At 53.8% G+C, this 17,917-nt stretch overlaps 1 protein-coding gene across 2 annotated transcripts in view; it reads right to left on the reverse strand.

The window, feature by feature from the left end:
* The window catches only part of CRHR1 (corticotropin releasing hormone receptor 1), a 95,662-nt gene that overhangs the window by 13,052 nt on the left and 64,693 nt on the right, over positions 1-17,917 (reverse strand). For both annotated transcript variants that reach the window (XM_030541562.1, XM_030541563.1), the window contains exons 6-12: positions 15,923-16,043; positions 12,843-12,996; positions 11,843-11,903; positions 10,626-10,698; positions 4,135-4,220; positions 1,318-1,453; positions 595-636 (exon numbers count right to left, since the gene is read on the reverse strand). In XM_030541562.1, the coding sequence (XP_030397422.1) occupies positions 595-636; positions 1,318-1,453; positions 4,135-4,220; positions 10,626-10,698; positions 11,843-11,903; positions 12,843-12,996; positions 15,923-16,043 (673 nt within the window). The remainder of the gene's footprint in view (positions 1-594; positions 637-1,317; positions 1,454-4,134; positions 4,221-10,625; positions 10,699-11,842; positions 11,904-12,842; positions 12,997-15,922; positions 16,044-17,917) is intronic.

A 17,917-nucleotide genomic window follows, 5' to 3' on the forward strand; every position in this document is an offset into this window, starting at 1 on the left:
GACAAATACTTGCCATTTTTTGACCTGCTCTCCCCAGAAGTGACGTGCGTGCACGTCTCCTGCTTACACATATTCGTACCTTGGAAATTAATCCCAAGGAGGGCGACAGTCCTAGAATCTGTTCAGTACAGACAGGGATTGTAGCAACTGCATACAGCTGTGACTGCCTCCTGGCCTTCCAGACGATGCAGTGCTGAGTTTGTTCCTGAAATGCAGGGTCGGGAGCTGGAGTATTTGTGAATAGCGCCGATTACAAGCTCTGCGGGAACAGATCTGGCAGTGCCGGAGGAAGATGGCTCCTATTGATGAATTGACTCCTTTGGGACCGCACCCAGGTCTGCAGATGCAACTCGGTCCCAGGCCTTTAATACCCCTGCCAGTTGATTTGGACACATGTTAAAACCACCATTATGACTCTAAATTTCAGGTCTCCCAGTTGACCAGTCCTGGGCCCATCTCCCCATCCATAAATACAGTCGTCAGATTGGACAAGCAGGGCTGTTTCATTTGCCAGGCACAGAGGGAACCACCATGTGGGAGCTGTAAAGCTGAGAGATCCCCTTCCATCCCCCCACCTCACCAGGAAACGCTCACCTCGCTGTTCAGGAAGCAATAGAAGACAGAGACAAAGAAGCCCTAGAAGAAAGAAACACAGTTGTTATGATCTGTGGGGGACCAGGGCCCACGGGCTGCTCTGGGGCTGACAGCCACCTGCGTTGCATTGATCAGACATGTCCATTCTTGTCATATGTGCTTTGCTTAAAGCCCGAGCTCCTGGAGTCAAGTGATGGAGTGAGAATCTTGGCTGCAAAACAGGAAGTTTCTAGCCCTGGTGGTTGCAGAGAAAAGCTGGAAATGTGAGCGAGGTGTGACTAGGGTGACCAGATGTCCCGATTTTATAGGGACAGTCCTGATTTTTCTTATATAGGCTCCGATTCCCCCTCACCCCGTCTCGATTTTTCACACTTGCTGTCTGGTCACCCTAGCTGTGACCGATAGGCTCAGAAATCAGAAGGCAAAGAAATAGATTCCCCTCAATTTATGCCTTTAATCTCACAATTTTTAAGCCAATCTCTGGTTTGCTGAGGTGTGGGGCCCGTCTGGCAAAAATCTTGCCATTTCACAGGGTTTCGTGTAGAACCCAGCATTGAGGGTGGCCACTGGTCTCAATACGGCCTGGGGAGCTCTGAATCCCCAGGATGTGCATCTGATGCAACTTCAGGTACATTTTCCAGCTGGGATACACGGGCCTGCCTGTGTAGGCAGGGTTCTGGCCAGGAGGGGATGATGCTGGGTGCATACCCCTGGGACGCATACCTGGAAAGATTCCAGGAAGGAGTTGAAGTAGATGAAAACGACCCGGGAGATCTCGTCTTCCCCCGGATTCACGAAGAACAACATGTAGGTGATGCCCAGCAGCGGCAGCAGGACCAGCGTGGCCTTCACTGCTTTCCTGAGAAAGGAACATGGGGTTTGACCACGTCAGGACCGCAACAGATTCCTCCCCCTGCCGCTACCCTGGGCAGATCCGAGTGGGGAGGCTGGGATCATTGTCTCTTACTGGACAAAGGTACAGCAATCGGATTATTGTGAGCCAGGGGAGTGGGGCAGCCACAGAGACTCGCTGGAACGTGATAATCAATGGGTTGTGGTAATACCGGGGTACAAACTATCTAGGCATGACAGAGTAGGTCGTGTGGGTGGGGCAGTGGCACTGTATGTGAAAGAAAGCACGGAATCAAATATTGGAAAAATCTTAAATGACTCAAACTGTGCCAGAGAATCCCTCTGGATAGACGTTTCATGCTTGATTAATATAAGTATAGCAGCAGGAATATATTACCGACCACCTGACCAGAATGGTGCCTGGGTCACTCCAATGAAATGAATAGGCAGCAGGTTTATAACAAACATAAGGAAGTATTTCTTCACACAATGCACAGTCAACCTGTGGAACTCATTGCCTGCAGACGTTGTGAAGGACAAAAGTATAACACGGTTCAAAAGAGAACTAGCTAAGTTCATGGAGGACAGGTCCATCAATGGCTATTAGCCAGGAGGGGCGGGGACACAATCTTGTGCTCTGGCTGTCCCTAAGCCTCAGAAACTGTCAAGGTAAGTGCAAAGCCATCCTTGTCTCAACCATGTGCTAGGTACATCCTGGGTCCTGTCCTGCAGGGGAAGCTTTCCCCAATAACGTTAAGCTCCTGTAAGAAAGGCAGTCCCATGGGAATGAGCCCCATAACTAGTTTTAAAAATCTGGACTAGCATCCCTGCAAGACCCCTGGAATGGTAGGACTTGGCAATTGTCTCATTTTCGAACATGCTGCCCAGCAGACGAAGGGTTAAATTTTCTGTGCCACGTGCGGCAAAAGCTCTGGCAGGCAGGTGTTTGAGCTGCATTGATTAATTCCTCCTACTTAGTCTTTTGCTTTGCTCCCAAGTGGCGATTTAATTCTCACCTCCGTGCCAGGATTGGCAGGGCCAGCTGTGGGGAGCAGAAGGGTAGCTCCCATTGCGGGAGGCTTTTGCAAAGACAGTCATCCAGCTACTAATTGCTCCCTTTTGGGGAGGACCCAGCAGCCCGCAGTCTCTGGCATGGGCTCGCTGGCTGGCATTTTCAAAAGCTTTGAGTGATCAGGGTGATTATGGTTAATGGGGGATGTGCTCTGAAGTCACTTTGGCGCTTTTCAGAGGGAGACCCCAGCCTCTGAAAGCCTGGCCCATCACACCCCCTCACCTGTCGCGCTTGTCTAGCAGGGCCTGGCATCATTGTCCTTTTTGCCTGAGTCCCCGTCAGTGTGAAAGTTGCCAGCACCCCTTGGGGCCCCAATGCCCCTGCAGGAATCGGAGGAGATCATTCATTAATGAGGGCTCCAGATGGATTCAGAGACAGTGCTGCTGAAATGCAGCCACCTCTGGGATGGGGCATGGCAAAGTGCATGGGAGGAATGGGGAACATTTGGCCAGGAACAGCAGGGCAAAACCAGAGTGCTCTCAGAGCCAGGAGCAGGGATCTTTACATAGGGTGGCCAATGTTATACTCACATGAAACCAAACACCCTTGCCCCGCCTCCTGCCCCGCCCCTCTTCCAAGGCCCCGCCTCCTGCTCACTCCATCCGCCCCTCCCTCTGTCGCTTGCTCTCCCCACCCTCACTCACTCATTTTCACTAGGCTGGCTCAGGGGGGTTGGGTGAGGGTGGGGTGAGGGCTCCAGCTGGGGGTGTGGGATCTGGGGTGGGGCCAGTGATGAAGGGTTTGGGGTGAAGGAGGGGGGTCTTGGCTCCAGGGTGGAGCCCAGGGGTTCGGAGTATGGGAGGGGGCTCTGGGCTGAGGCAGGAGGTTGGGGTGTGGGAGGGGGTATGGGCTCTGGGCCGGGGGTGTGGGTTCCAGGGTGGGGCCAGAAATGAGGGGTTCAGGGCATGGGAGGGGGCTCTGGAATGGGGCAGGGGGTTGGGGTGTGGGAGGGGGTATGGGCTCTGGGCCAGGGGTGTGGGTTCTGGGATGCGGCCAGAAATGAGGGGTTCAGGGCACAGGAGGGGGCCCTGGGCTGGAGCAGGGGATTGGGGTGCAGGGGAGGCGAGGGCTCTAGCTGGAGGTGCGGGCTCTGGTGTGGGGCTAGGGATGAGGGATTTGGGGTGCAGGAGGGAGCTCCAGGCTGGGGCTGAGGGGTTTGGAGTGTGGTAGGGAGCTCCGGCTGGGGGTACAGACTCTTGGGGTGGGGCTAGGATGTAGGATGGTGCTCCAGGCTGGGACTGAGGGGCTCAGAGAGCAGGAGGGGGATCAGGGCTGGGGCAGGGTGTTGGGGTGCAGGACGGACTAAGAGGTGCAGGTCTAGGAGCCGGAGTTACTAGATTATTGAACTCAGGGAGCTGGTGGCCAGGACCCAGTGCTAGGAGCAGCCAGTGCCGAGGGTAGAGCAGAGAGGCAAGGCCGGGGCATTCCCATGCCGTGACTACTGCCCAGCTTTTGAAAGGCCCATGGAGGCCTTGGGCAGCCGGTGGCTAGCTGGGGCAGCTCTCCCTGGTGCTTTATTCGTATGCCAGGAGAGAAGTGAATTGGGGGCCCTCCTCAGCCAACCTGTCACTCCGCAGCGCGGGCTGTCAGTGGCATTCGGACGTGCGTGCTGCTACCTGTACTGCATGGTCTCCGAGGTGGTCGAGGCTCGGAGCTTGGTCATGAGGATTCGGACGATGTTGAATAAGAAGATGAAGTTGATCTGCAAGAGACAAAAGGTGGAACATCGCCAGTGTTCACATGGCTCCCACGCCTCACCCCGCATGCCGTGGAACAATCCTGAAAGCAGCAAAGAGTCCTGTGGCACCTTATAGACAGACAGACAGACAGACAGACTAACAGTCCCAAAAAGACTCCTGAAAAAATAAAATCTAGTGCCCAGAGACCAGCAGAGTCTCTGCCCATAGCACAAGCCTTCTCTGGACACCTGCACTGGGTCCTGATTTCATGACCACGGGGAATGAGGTTGGTGTTTCATTCCATTTCCTAGCAGGCATCCGTCTGTAGCATTAAGTTCCCCTAGAAGCTAGCACAATTGGTCCCTCCTTAAAGGATCGGGAGTGGACTAGCAGGCAAGCTTGGGGTTGTGGACAGAGCTGCAGGTATGGTACTCAGGGGTGTAACGGCAGTGGGTGGGGTGTCACATCTCCTAAGCACACTGGATTTTGCAGGATGTGCCATGCGTTTGGCTGTCAGGCACAAGCTCCTCACCAAACACCCGACACCCGAGGGGACGGCAGAGCCCAGAGCCAGAAGCCAAGGTGCTTAATTCCCACCTTGACTGGCTGCTGGGTCTGTTTCTGTGCCACTTCCAACCCTTCTGCTGACCCAGGCCTCTAACGCGGCAGCTCTGTGGCTAATCCACTCAGCCACGAGGCTTTCAAAGGCCATGGGCTCAATACGTGTGTGCTTTAGTTAGTCTGTCACTAACCTTGGCTCTGACCACTAGGCCACACTCCCTGCCCAGAGTCTGGACTCCTGCTCTCCACTGTTCTCCTGCCGGCTAGCAGTAGTTTGCAACCCACTGGCCAAGCATGCGTCAAATCCTCCTCTAGTGGCTAGGCTGCAGAGCATGTTATTTATCATGATTATTACGGTCACGCCTAAGGACCAATCAAGAATGGGGCCCCACTGTGCCAGGTGCTGTACAGACGTAGGGTAGTTGCTGGTCCCTGCCCTGAAGAGCTTACAAGTGAAATAGAGCAGCCAGACCCGGAGCAGGGAAGGGATAGAAACACATAGCCGTGAGTTAGGAGGGGATCAGCTGAAAACGAAGAAAAGGGAAGGGCAGGGAATGAGGGGGACAGGGCAGGGGCGATGGAAAGTTCTCTGAATGTCCCAAGGTTCCTGCTTTGGCTGCTTTTTTCTCTGAGCAGCTGGAGTCCCTGGCTGGGTCCTCTCGGCAACTTTCCCTTCCAGCCATGGCTGCGTCTGTCACTCAAACGCTGTGCCCCTCCGGCTTCCTGAGTGTTTCTGGGGCCTCTCGGTCGGTCTGGGGCCACCCGGCTGAGTGGTTTATCCTGCTTGGGGCCACGCAGCTTGGCTGTCTCCCTGATCGTGGAGAAAGAAGGGTGGCTTGGATCTGGCTGCAGGTCAGGCCAGGACTGGCTGCCAAGAGCGGGTTTGGGCCCCAATGAAAAATTTTTTTTCGGGCCCCCCCAGCAAGGGCGGAGCGGCTAAACAGGGCCGACGAAGCTGGGGAAGCCGGGCCCCCTTCCGGACCACTGGGCCCCGATAATTTGAACTGGCTTTCCCCCCTCTTGTCAGCCCTGGCCAGGAGAGGTGGATGGCTAATGCTTTAGGCCAACACAAGTCGCTGGGCGCAATCCAGGCATCACTGGTTGAACTTTAAGGGCTTGTGATATACAGGAGGTCAGACTAGAACAGGGAATCAAATAGCCCCTCTGTAAATCTTATGTGGCAGAGACAAGTGCTCTCTCTCCCTGGGGGCCAGTTCTGAGTGGACAGGAGCTGCTGCCCATCCATCCGGATGCCCCCCTGCCTTGAGCTGTGCGTCAGTGATTACCCTGGCATGAGGCGGGCATCAGACGTGGCCGAGCCAGACTCACTCACTGCACGCAGGAGTAGATGCTGCTGCATGGCATGGCAGGGGAAAACAGGCCCTAGAGGGGAGCAGATCCCCCCAAGAGCCGGGCCACCTGCCCTATGCCCGCTGGGTGCCCGGCACCCAGCGACTGATGTATTCATCTCAAGGCAGCAGGTCTGATCTCAAAGGGCTCATATTGTGGCCCGGGAGCCGAGCTGGACTAAGTGCAGTGCGCTGTAGGGAGGGTGGAAAAACTGGCTGCACCCTGCCCTGGTGCGATGGTGTGGGGCTGGCTACACTGCCTCTGTAGTGATCCCCTTGCACTGGGGGGATCGTCTCCCCTCGTTGCTTGGCACCTGGCAGAGTCAGCAGAGCTCTGGGCAAGTGAGCTACAGTCTAGTCCTTCCTGTGCGTCAGCCACAGAACTAAGTTCCAATCAGCCATTCCCGTGAGTTTTTTAAGGCCTGTCTTGACAAAGCCCTGGCTGGGATGGTTTAGTTGGGGTTGGTCCTGCTTTGAGCAAGGGGTTGGACTAGAACCTCCTGGGGTCTCTTCCAACCCTAATCTTCTGAGAGTCTATGAAACTCTCTCAAGCCCCTGGGTCTGGCCCAGTGTATCAGACTGGAACGTAGCCAGCAATTTGTTTGACATACTAGTGAGGGCCTCAGTTATTCCTTTAGTCCTGGGGATGGTGAAGGAAAAGGAAAAGACCCAGCTTGACTCTCAGATCCCAATGGGTGTCTGTAGGAAAACAAGCTTTCTGGTCCTAAATGGGGCCCATGTGATGTGGAATCATTGAGTTGCCCCAATCTTGCCGTCTCACAAGGGAGGAATTACGTGCACTTATAAACTCTTTTGCCTCCATTTTTGGGGCAATTCATGGAGTCATTTCAATATGATAAAATTCGGTGGGGGAGGGGGGGTTATGGTTTTTCATCAAAAAACCCTCAAAAATAACAATGTAAGTTTTATTTTAAAAAAGTCATTTTTTTTTTGCTGGAAAAAAAGCTTTGATGAAAAAAATGTCAATCCCGCTCTAATTCTGATGGAGTCTTTCACGATTTCCACAGGACCCGGCCTCATTCAGTGCAGAGGCTGGATGGCACTCGGGAGAAGGGGGCAGCGTCATTTAGCCCCTGCAAAGCATTTTATTAGCAAGACATTCGCGGGGCAACTTCAGTATCACGTCTGGGCTTTGTTCCAGGGGAGGGGAGAAGTGGTGGGAGATGGAGAGCTGGAGGGGAAGGGTTACAAGACAGAGGGGTGGAGAAAGGGGTGAAAGAAAGGCAAAGAAGGAAGAGAAAGAGAAAGGTGAGTAAGTGCCTGTGAGTCCCGGAGGCAATCGATCCACTGCTGGGCAGCAGCCCTGATTGCTGCTCCATTAATGAGGTGATGGGGGGAGCTGCAGACAGGGCCAAGCAAAAGCGACACAGATTAAAACCTGTCTGACTACCTAAAGGGCTGGGAAATGAGAAGCCAGGCCCAATTAGCCAGAGGAATAGAGGGGAGGCCAGTTGATACCGGTGATTAAAAGTGCTGGGTATTATTACTGATCGGTGAGAAGGGAGAAGTAGCCACAGGGGCCTTTCACATGGCGTTTCCCCTCCTGCCACCACATCCTAAGTCCCACCTGCCCCAGAGCAAAGCCGTGTCTCACTCTTTCACTTCTCCTGTTTACAAGGGCTGGTTAGCTGAGCAAGGACCAGAAACAACGCCACGTGGCTGAGGTGCCCGCGGTGGCCTCTCCAACACCTTGTGAAGAATCCCGTCTGGCGAGTCCTGGTTCATTTCCTCGCCAAGCGCACTCAGATCCTAACGGGTCTTGAGAAACCAGGGCTGGTCTGACGCGTGCTGTGTGAGCTCCTGTAGCAAAGACGCGGTGGAATGGATGTTCCCTTTGGGACCATTTTAAAAGGAACTTCCCAGGCACGGGGAACATTTTGGCATCTCTACAGGATCAATCCATTCAAACAGCATCGCCCTGGCTTGTCACTGCAAACCCTTTGGGACGGGGCACGCTCTGCTCGGCACAGACCTATACCTCTGGGCAGTGTTTCACTCCACCACCTTCGACGTACGAATGCAGATGCAGGATTTTCAGTGCCCCCCAGTTTTACTGCCCCTTCTCCAAAGGTGGGGGGAGCAGAGGTGTCTCCTCCCAGAGAACTTCCTTTTGTCAGCCCTACTAGTCCTTCTCTCTCTTCTGCTCCTTCTCCCAACACGGCCTCCCTACGCTCTTCTCTCCAGCCTCCTCCTTAAGGGGCTCATTCGCTTCCCCCCCCATTCTGATCTGATCTCCTCAATCAGGCCCAGGCTGCTCACCGGTGACCAGAGTGCTGGCTCAGCTGCTGATTCCCAGCACTCTGCCCCGGGGTCCTTCCACTGGACCTTCTCCACTGCATCAAACACAAACCGCTCGTCTCGTTTCATGGCCTATCCCCGCCTTGGCACTCGTTCGCTACCCAGATGCTGACGCCCTACTCTGCTCGGCCAGAGACGCTAGCCTCTGGTGCCCATTTGCGACATTTTCTAACATGCATCTTCGTACCTTCTCCAGCGTGGCCCCTCACGCTCCCTGTAAACATCAGCAAAACCACCTCGCCGCCCTCCTCAAAACTCCCCTTCACCATGAGCCTGAAAAAAATCTAGATGCTGGTTAGGCAGCTAGTGTGCTGATACCGTCTGCTGCCTGTTCTGCCGACCGGGATTGCCTTGTGTTCCCCTGGCTGTCGCAATGACCTGTTGTCTCTCAATGTTACCCTTAGGCTGTAGCTCTTTGGGGCAGACACTGTCATTGGTCTGGATATAAGTCGACAGTGTGCCCTTATTGCCAAGAAGGCTAAAGGCATTTTGGGCTGTATAAGTAGGGCATTGCCAGCAGATCAAGGGACGTGATCATTCCCCTCTACTCGACATTGGTGAGGCCTCACCTGGAGTACTGTGTCCAGTTTTGGGCCCCACTCTACAAGACGGATGTGGAAAAATTGGAAAAAGTCCAGTGGAGGGCAACAAAAATGATTAGGGGGCTGGAGCACATGACTTATGAGGAGAGGCTGAGGGAACTGGGATTGTTTAGTCTGCAGAAGAGAAGAATGAGGGGGGATTTGATAGCTGCTTTAGAAAGAGGGCTCCAAAGAGGATGGATCTAGACTGTTCTCAGTGGTACCCAATGTCAGAACAAGGAGAAATGGTCTCAAGTTGCAGTGGGGGAGGTTTAGGTTGGACATTAGGGAAAACTTTTTCACTATGAGGGTGGTGAAGTACTGGAATGGGTTACCTAGGGAGATGGTGGAATCTCCTTCCTTAGAGGTTTTTAAGGTCAGGCTTGACAAAGCCCTGGCTGGGATGATTTATTTGGGGTTGGTCCTGCTTTGAGCAGGGGGTTAGACTAGAGGACCTTCTGAGGTCCCTTCCAACCCTGATATTCTATGATTTGGGTATGTACCATGCCTAGCCCAATGGGGCACTGATCTTTGCCTTGGGCCTGGAAATGCTGGGAGAATCCAAGGAATAGATAATGTTACTAATCTGGGCAAACCACGTTGCCATGGAATTCAGGATAGTGCCCATCTGGGATGGTTGGTAGATGTCCATGGCAGACAGTGAGCTGCCTACACTGTACAGCTGACTCGATTCAGACCCAAGAAGGCGTTTGGCAGTTGGGAAAAGAGGGGAGCAGTGATAACGCTGCAGCGGGGGAAGGTTTGGAATTTGGGGGAGGCAGGAACGGGAGAGAGAGACCCAGGGTTACAAGTGGGAGGGTGGTTTCCGGCTGGGAGAGGCCACAAGCAGGGAGGGCCTCCTACCAGCAGGGTGCAAAGGTGGGGTTGGAAGTTGGGGTGTAGGATAGCTTGGGGGTGCAGGAAGGGGATCCATTTTCAGTGTGATTTCCAGTTATTATTTATATGGTGGGAGCACCTGGAGGATCAGGGTGCAAGATGCCGTACAGAGAAAAAATGGCCAACATGCTTAAAGAGTTTATCAGCTGAGAGCCAAGGGGGTCAGATTTTGCAGTGTGGTAGGGTTAGCAGCTGGGTTGGGATCATACGGTTTGATGAGGGCCTTGTCTCGTTATCCGCTCAACTGCACTGGCTGGGACGTCCAGTGCTGACCTCGGCAGTTGCGTCACGTTCTAACCTGTCTTTCCTGCTCAAAGCAATGCTGGCCAGCTAGTGCACTGGTCTGTCCTTAGCCCTCACTCTCCTTGCTCACATCACTCTGTCAGGGGGCTGCCAGCAAATCACAGTACAACGGCTGTCATGGTACCCGCAGGCTTTCCCCAGGGCACCCCACAGAAGCAGCTGAGTGTCAGACACCCCGACTGGCTGGCTCTGGGACATTGCTCGGCGGGGTGAAACACTGAGGGGTTGTGGTTATTTCTAAGGAGACCTCAATCTGCTGAGGCAGATGCTCTCCTAAGAAACTTTCCCCCTTCACCCATCCCGTGGGCAGGGATGCTCCCCCTGGCTGAAGAGGCCTGAGCAGCTTAGGAGAATGTGGCCATCACAATCAGGACAAGAGTGAAGGTATCATCAAGGGAGCAAGAACATCTGCTCTTACCAGGAGCACCAGGATCATGGGGCCTTGGTAGATATAATCGGTATAGACTCCTGCTCGCTTCCCGAACCAGCATCTGCAAGTCAAGCAAACAGGGCGGTCAGGATCAGGGCCATGAATCTAAGCACAACTTCCTCAAAAGAGCCCCTCCTAAGGCCTTGTCTACATGGGAAGTTATATCAGTGTAAGGTAGGGTGTGAATTTAAAGCACAATAACTCGTTGGCTATAACTCCCCATGTGGAGTATCTTAATCCTGAATGGAGGCTTGTCTACACCTGGAGTTATTCTGGAATAGCTATGATTGATCAGCTCCATGTGTGGATAGGCTTCTTCTGGAATAAAAGGACCTTGTTCTGGTTTAGTTTAATTTAACTAAAGAGGAATCAGGCACTCTTATTCTGGAAGAAGGGGGCATACGCGTGGAGTTAGGAAGAGCAATGGCACTTTAAATTCACACTTTACCCTAATCTAAATTAAATTTCAAGTGCAAGCAAGCTTTAAGAGAGCCTTAGTTATGTCGAGGGTTAGTTTATGTTGCTTCGGAAGTAGTCTAATCTAAACTGAAGAGACTCTGTTCTCCAGGAATTACAGCATCCACACAGGCAGTTAGAAGGGTATAACGAAAGCGGTAGAAGTATACAAGTCTAACATCCCATGTGGACAACCCGGGTTTTGCCACACTTTAAGGACATCTCAACCGGTGCATCTCCTGTGGGAGCGGGAAAGCTCTTAGAGTCACAAGGCAAAACCGCGGCTGAAAAACAAGGCAAGTTGTCAGGTGCCAAAATGGGCTAATTTTAACCCCACAGTTCACATGATGAACACATCACGTTCCAGCTAAGTCCTCCCTTAGCAGGTCTCTGTGAAAACAGCACAGGCGGAGGCAGCGTATAACTGCTGGCAGATTAAATCCCAGCTCCATTTAGCAAACACTTTGTAGGATTCCAGGCTCAGACCAACGTCTCCCCTTCAATCCTCACTTATCACGTCAAGGGGAAAGCCCAGCGGCCGCCAGTCACTGAGCGGGACTAGGGCTTGAGCACCAAACCCGGGAAGAATCTTGTCTGACTTTCCCCACCTCCTGCATATAGCCAGCCTTCCGCAAATGCTTTAGGGTGGGAACATATCCACCTCTTTGCTTGTACAGCAGCCATCCCGAGCAGCGCGTCAATATCAATATTTTCCCGATGATAATAGACGTAGTAAAAATCAGGCTTACTTCTCATTGTCATAGTACAGCTTTCCAAGGGCCCAGGCAATAATGATCGGAAAAGGGATACCTGCGAGGAAAGAAACAGATTGGTCTGAGTGAAAGAAGTACGGATGAAGGTCCTGGGAAGATCTACTCCAGATTCCTGACCAGGACTCTGAGGGCACTTGTGAGATACTGCCCCCAAAGCGCCGGCTCGGGGGGGAGCCAGTTGGAAGATGGTTTCTGATGGAATCTGCAAATTCAAAATCTGGAAATTGGGACAAATGCAGGTGATGTTTTCATGAACGTTTCCCCTCCACCTCCTTGTTTTTTCAAGCCAATATCGGGCTGGCTTGGAAGTGTGAATGTCAAAATAAAAACGAGGTGAACGTTTTGAAACAAAGACAGCACGAGTAGGGAAAAGAGTCCGTTCATCCAGATTTACTGGTGACTCATGCGGATACATTTTAGTCAGCAGCTTTCTCCTTTTTAAGATTAAAGATTTTGTATCTCGTGAAAGTTATTTCTTTTTTAAAAGTCCACCTTATGTATGAGGGACACTAATAATGATCCTAATAAATGAATGTGCCCAACAAACACTCTCTAGGCACACTGACATGATTTAAAAAAGAGGGGCCCAACTGAATGTCGATGGGACTTTTGTGCTTGTCTGCTCTGCATGGATCCCCTGCATGAGTGCTGATATCCACCCTGGTATCTGCACGGATCCCCGCATGCAGCGCTGGTGTCCACCCCTGCTGTCTGCACAGATCGCCTGCATTCAGCACTGGCGTCCACCCTGGTCTGCACAGATCGCCTGCATTCAGCACTGGCGTCCACCCTGGTGTCTGCATTGATCCCCACATGCAGCGCTGGTGCCCACCCCTGCTGTCTGCATGGATCCCCACATGCAACACTGGCGTCCACCCTGGTGTCTGCACAGATCCCCGCATGCAGCGCTGGCGTCCACCCCTGCTGTCTGCACAGATCCCATGCATGCAGCGCTGGCACCGACCCTGGGACTTACACCAGCCGATGCAGATGAACATCCACTTGCGGAGCTTGTCGGTGGAGTAGGTGAGCACAATGGCTGTGTGGAGGTAGCAGCCCTCACCGAACATCCAGAAGAAGTTGGTGACGTGGAAGTAATTGTAGGCGGCTGTGACCAGGCGGCACCAGGCCTGCCATGGTGGGGAGGGACACAAAGGAAGCAGGAAAGGGTGTGTGTTAGGAACAGATCATGAAGCAATTTCAGAGTTTCTTCTCCCTGCTGGGCTGCTTGATTCATCTGGTGCTGAACACAGACAGCACACTTCCTACAGGTGCTCAAAGTAGGAAGCTCCATATTACGGAGGGGAAACTGAGGCACACAGAGAAAGTGACTTGCCTAAGGAGACCCAGTGGGTCAGTGGCAGAGAACACAACTCTCTCGAATCTACTTTAGTTCTTATTTAGTCCCCGTTATTGTAGCATCAAAGCATCTCACAGTTGTTCATTTATTTATCCTCACAACACTCCCTTGAAGCAGGACGCTGCCATTATCCCTCTGCGGCACATGGGAAACTGATGCACAAACTAGCCCAAGCGCTCGGTGGCAGAACACAGATTTGAACAAAGGTCACCTTAGTCCCAGGCCAGTCCCCTAACTGCGCCATCCCTGCGCCTCTTGGTTCGCTCCATGGCCTTCCTTATACAATAAATTAACTCAAGGGGCGACCTGCTTGCAGCGTGATACCCACCCCCAGGGCTGACTGCACATCGTGCATCTCACGTGGGCGATTCCCTGCTGAGAGGCCCCAAGCACGAGCATGTTCCAGGGGTGGCCTGGACATGGACTTGGCTTCTTCTCCTCTGCTACGGTTCATGCCTCTCCTTTCCCCTCCCCTCCCAGAGACCATGTAACCCCCTATCTCCCACAAATCACTGCCCACAACGCCTGGCTGGAGCTGGGCTGACCTGAAAGCGAGGGCTGCTGGGAGAGGGCTAGAAGGGGCCGGTCCTGCTGGACACATCCCAGCCCTGGGTGTGAACTTGGCAGGGGGCGGTGGCTCAGGAGCAAGGCGCATCAGCAGAGCGGAGGGCAGGGGAGTTTGCCCAGCACCTAACCCCATTCTCAGCTCTTTGCCGGCTGTGAAGAATCCGGCGCTGCCACGAGAAGCAAAGCACTGGAGCGCCCCTGTGCCCTAGCGCTAAGGGATCCACTCTGCAGGCGTTTGCAAGGTGGCTTCTCACCACGGGTGCTGGCGGGAGCCGGGGATATTTACCCCTTGGCCTGCACCCCTGGGGGACTCCACTGGGAGTCCAGCCAGGGCAGCCTGAAGGGTTTGAACCCACGGAGCTGCACATCCGCCTGCAGACAACTAGCCAGGTCTGTGGGGGTGGGGGGCAGCAGGGAGGAGCCCTGGGGGCTCCGGTACCTCAGTTGGAAGCAGCAGTGAGAGGCAGATCTATGGGCGGGCGGGCGGGGGGGGAGGGCCATAGACTGACTCTGGGGCCCCTGTCATCCTCCCCAGGCAAAGGTCAGGGGTGCACGTCTCCTCCCCTCTGCACTAACTTGCCGGGGAGGCCTCGGGGCCGGGATGTCTCCTGGAGACCGAGCGCCAGGTTAATTACGTCCCCTCGGAGGCAGGCTGCTCCGGGGGATGAACTCACACAACAGACACAAGCCAGGGCCCTGAGGGGTGGTGATGGGCTCCCCTGTCCCTGACAGCTGTGCTGAGGCTGCTGCTGCTGCAGGTCCCCGGTGGGACTCAGAGATAATGAGGCTGTGAATCCCCTCAGTGGGGCCCCAACAGACCCAGCGGGGCCCGCTTCTCTCAGTGGGTCCTGCTGTGACCTGGGGCTCTGCCCTCTACACTGGGGGAGCCTATATCACTGGGAACCAGCCTGAGCTGCCTGCCTGCTGGGAGCCGTGCACAGCACCGGTCACTGCCATGAGCAGGGGCTGATGCCCGTGCTGGCAACTCCTGCCTCTTTGGCTAGTGCCGCTCTAGCCGCAGCTGCACCGACTTGTCACCATGACAACTCTCGGCTGAAGGGCCCACCGCTCAACCGGGCTGGGCAGCAGCTCGCCCACGGGGCCAGGAAACACGTGCCATGTGGGGGCAGCACCGCCCAGTGCTACAACTTAGCACACTGGGTATTGCATATCACCCTGGGCTGTGCCCGGCACACTGGGTATCGCATACCACCCTGGGCTGTGCCCGGCATGCTGGGTATTGCAAACCACCCAGGGCTGTGCCCGGCATGCTGGTGTGCAACATGGCACTCAAGGCAGTGCCCAGTATGCTGGGTGTGCAACATGGCACCCAAGGCAGTGCTCAGTGTCCTGGGTGTGCAACATGGCACCCAAGGCAGTGCCCGAGATGCCAGGTGTGCAATGTGGCACCCAAGGCAGTGCCCAGCATGCTGGGTGTGCAACATGGCACCCAAGGCAGTGCCCAAGATGCCAGGCATGGAACATTGCACCCAAGGCAGTGCCCAGCATGCTAGGTGTGAAACATGGCACCCAAGGCAGAGCCCAGTATCCAGGGTGTGCAACATGGCAGCCAAGGCAGTGCTCAAGATGCCAGGCATGGAACATGGCACCCAAGGAAGTGCCCAGCACGCTGGGTGTACAACATGACACCCAAGGCAGTGCCAAGTATCCTGGGTGTGCAACATTGCACCCTGGACAGTGCCTGGCACGCTGGATGTGCAACACTGCATCCTAGGCAGTGCCTGGGACACCAGGCATGCAACATTGCACCCTGACCAGTGCCCGGTATGCTGGGTGTGCGACAGTACTTGGCATTACTTGCTGCACCAGGTGAGCTCCAGCCCACCCTGGGCAGTGCCCGGCGCCCTCAGGATATGTTTCCACTGCATCTCGGGTTTGTGACTGCAGCCGGGTGGCCAGACCAACGCTAGCTTTAATCTAGTGAACACATCTAAAAAGAGCAGCAAAGCTGCGGTGGCCGGGGGTTTCAGTGCCCCCAGTGCCCCATGCCCCCCGGAACCATGTGACCAGCTAGTGCTGCTGCAGAGTCACTGTGATGGTTACTTGAGCTGGGAAATGCCCGGCAAGCTGGGCGTGTAGCAGCCCACCCTGGCCGCCGCTGGACTCACCACGTTGCTTTCATGCACGGCTGGGTTCATTGTGAGCTGCACCACGAACCAGGTGGCATTTCGTAAGATGAAGGCTGTGATCAGGTTCCAGTGAATGATGTTCCGCAGGCATCTGATGCTCCTGAGCACACAAGAGGGGAAGGGATGGGGCCGTTCGGAGTCAAAGCGGTACCAACCTCTGCTCTATCTAATCTTTCCCCCGCCTCCCTGAAGTCCACCTGCAGAGCTGGCCAATCAGTGCCACGCGCGGGGGGGAGTTTGTGATGGGGGAGCTGGAGTTGAGAACCTACCTAACTCATTGTGACCCTAAAAGCTCCCCACGGCCAGAGGGCAAGGGGCTCCTGGGATCAGATGATGAGTTTCAGCTGGCCTGACCGATGCAGTGAACCCCAGCACACCAGGGGTTATACTCTGTATCTAAAAGGGTGACACAACCCCTCACAGGTCTGGCTCTCGCCCCAAACACCGTAAGACTCATCTCAGCCTTCTACTAGGTGGAAGCAGCTCTTCGTCCCCACTGAGCTGGGATGCAGTCAAACTGGTGACCTACAAGCGACTTAAAGGGTGGGTGTCCCAGAGCCCAGGCTCCCGCCCAAGTCCGAGAGTCTACACCACAATTTTACAGCCCCAGCCCTGTGAGCCCAGATCAGCTGACCTGGGCCATCCATGAGTGTTTAATTGTTGTGTAGAGGGACCCTATGTCCCTGTAGAGAGGGGACTTAGTGGTGCCTCTCCACAGTGTGTGTGTGTGTGTGTGTGTGTGTGTGTGTGTGTGTGTGTGTGTGTGTGTGTGTGTGTGTGTGTGAGAGAGAGAGAGAGAAAGAGAGAGAAAGAGAGAGAAAGAGAGCCAGGACATGCTGGCCGAATCTCCTGAGCAAATCCCTCTGGCTCTGTGTCTGCAAGGCCCCTGTTTGTGAGCCTCTGAGCGAGTGTGTGTGTTTGGGGGAGCCAGGACAACATGCCAGCCAGGTCCCCTTAGTAAAGCCTCCTGGCTCTTTGTTCGTGCCGGTGGTTGTTTCTGTGGGATGGAGGCCTGTCTCCTTCCTTCTCCACACCTGACTCATTTCACACAGGCAGCCACGCCACCATCACTTTCAGTCATGGACAGCCCGGGGCCTTAGTCTCTCACTGCAGGTACAAGTAACGCCCATTGGCTTGAATCAGGCTGTGTTTGCTGGCCTGGCTCTAAAGAGTAAAAGCTCCTGCACTCAGGTCCCTGGGCCGTCCTGCCCCGTGCTGCACAGAACGTCTCCCAAGCTGAGCACCAACATTGCAGCCCGGCCCAGTGCCGGTCAAAATCCCATGAACAATTTGGAATTTTGAAAAACCTTCCCATCTTGAATTGGGACAAAAAGTCAGAAATTCCAAATTTTCTGCCAACTCTAAATTTTTTTACAGTAAATGAGCTTAAATTTTGAAATGAAAAGTCATTTTCAACCTGGAACTTTTCATTTAGAAAATCTCGTAATGGGATGTTTTGACAAATTTGAATCTTTTTTTAGGGGGAACTTTGTCAAATCAGACTCTTTCTCGCTAACAGTTTTGGTTTGAATGAATTGGAATTTTCCAACAAAAATTGTTTTGTTGAAAAATTGTCCACCAACCCGACTGAGTGGAAAATGACACGAACAGTTCGCCTTTTATGCAAAGAGGTAGTGATCCATTCCCCAAGCTCTCCGATTTATAGGTCTGTGTGGAGTGACTGTTGGGGAAAATGGAAAAGATGGGAAATGCAAGAAGGGGCTCAAAACAGTGCTTCCTAGAACTGCTTGGAAATTTCCTGTCTAAACTATTTTTGTGTCAGAAAATCAGATTTTTAACTAAACAATTGTTTCTGTGAAAAATGCCTGCTTTCCTTGGAAATTTTGTTGTTGAAAAACGAAAGGTGCCCAGTCAAAATATTTCAGCCACAACCTCAAATATTTCAGTTTTGATTTACTGCCTCATGGGAGTTGTAGTTCAGGTGCCTAATATCCTCATTGTCCTTCATGGGCC

Source organism: Gopherus evgoodei, chromosome 23 (genome assembly GCF_007399415.2).
Source record: "Gopherus evgoodei ecotype Sinaloan lineage chromosome 23, rGopEvg1_v1.p, whole genome shotgun sequence".
In the NCBI taxonomy this organism is placed as follows: domain Eukaryota; kingdom Metazoa; phylum Chordata; order Testudines; family Testudinidae; genus Gopherus; species Gopherus evgoodei.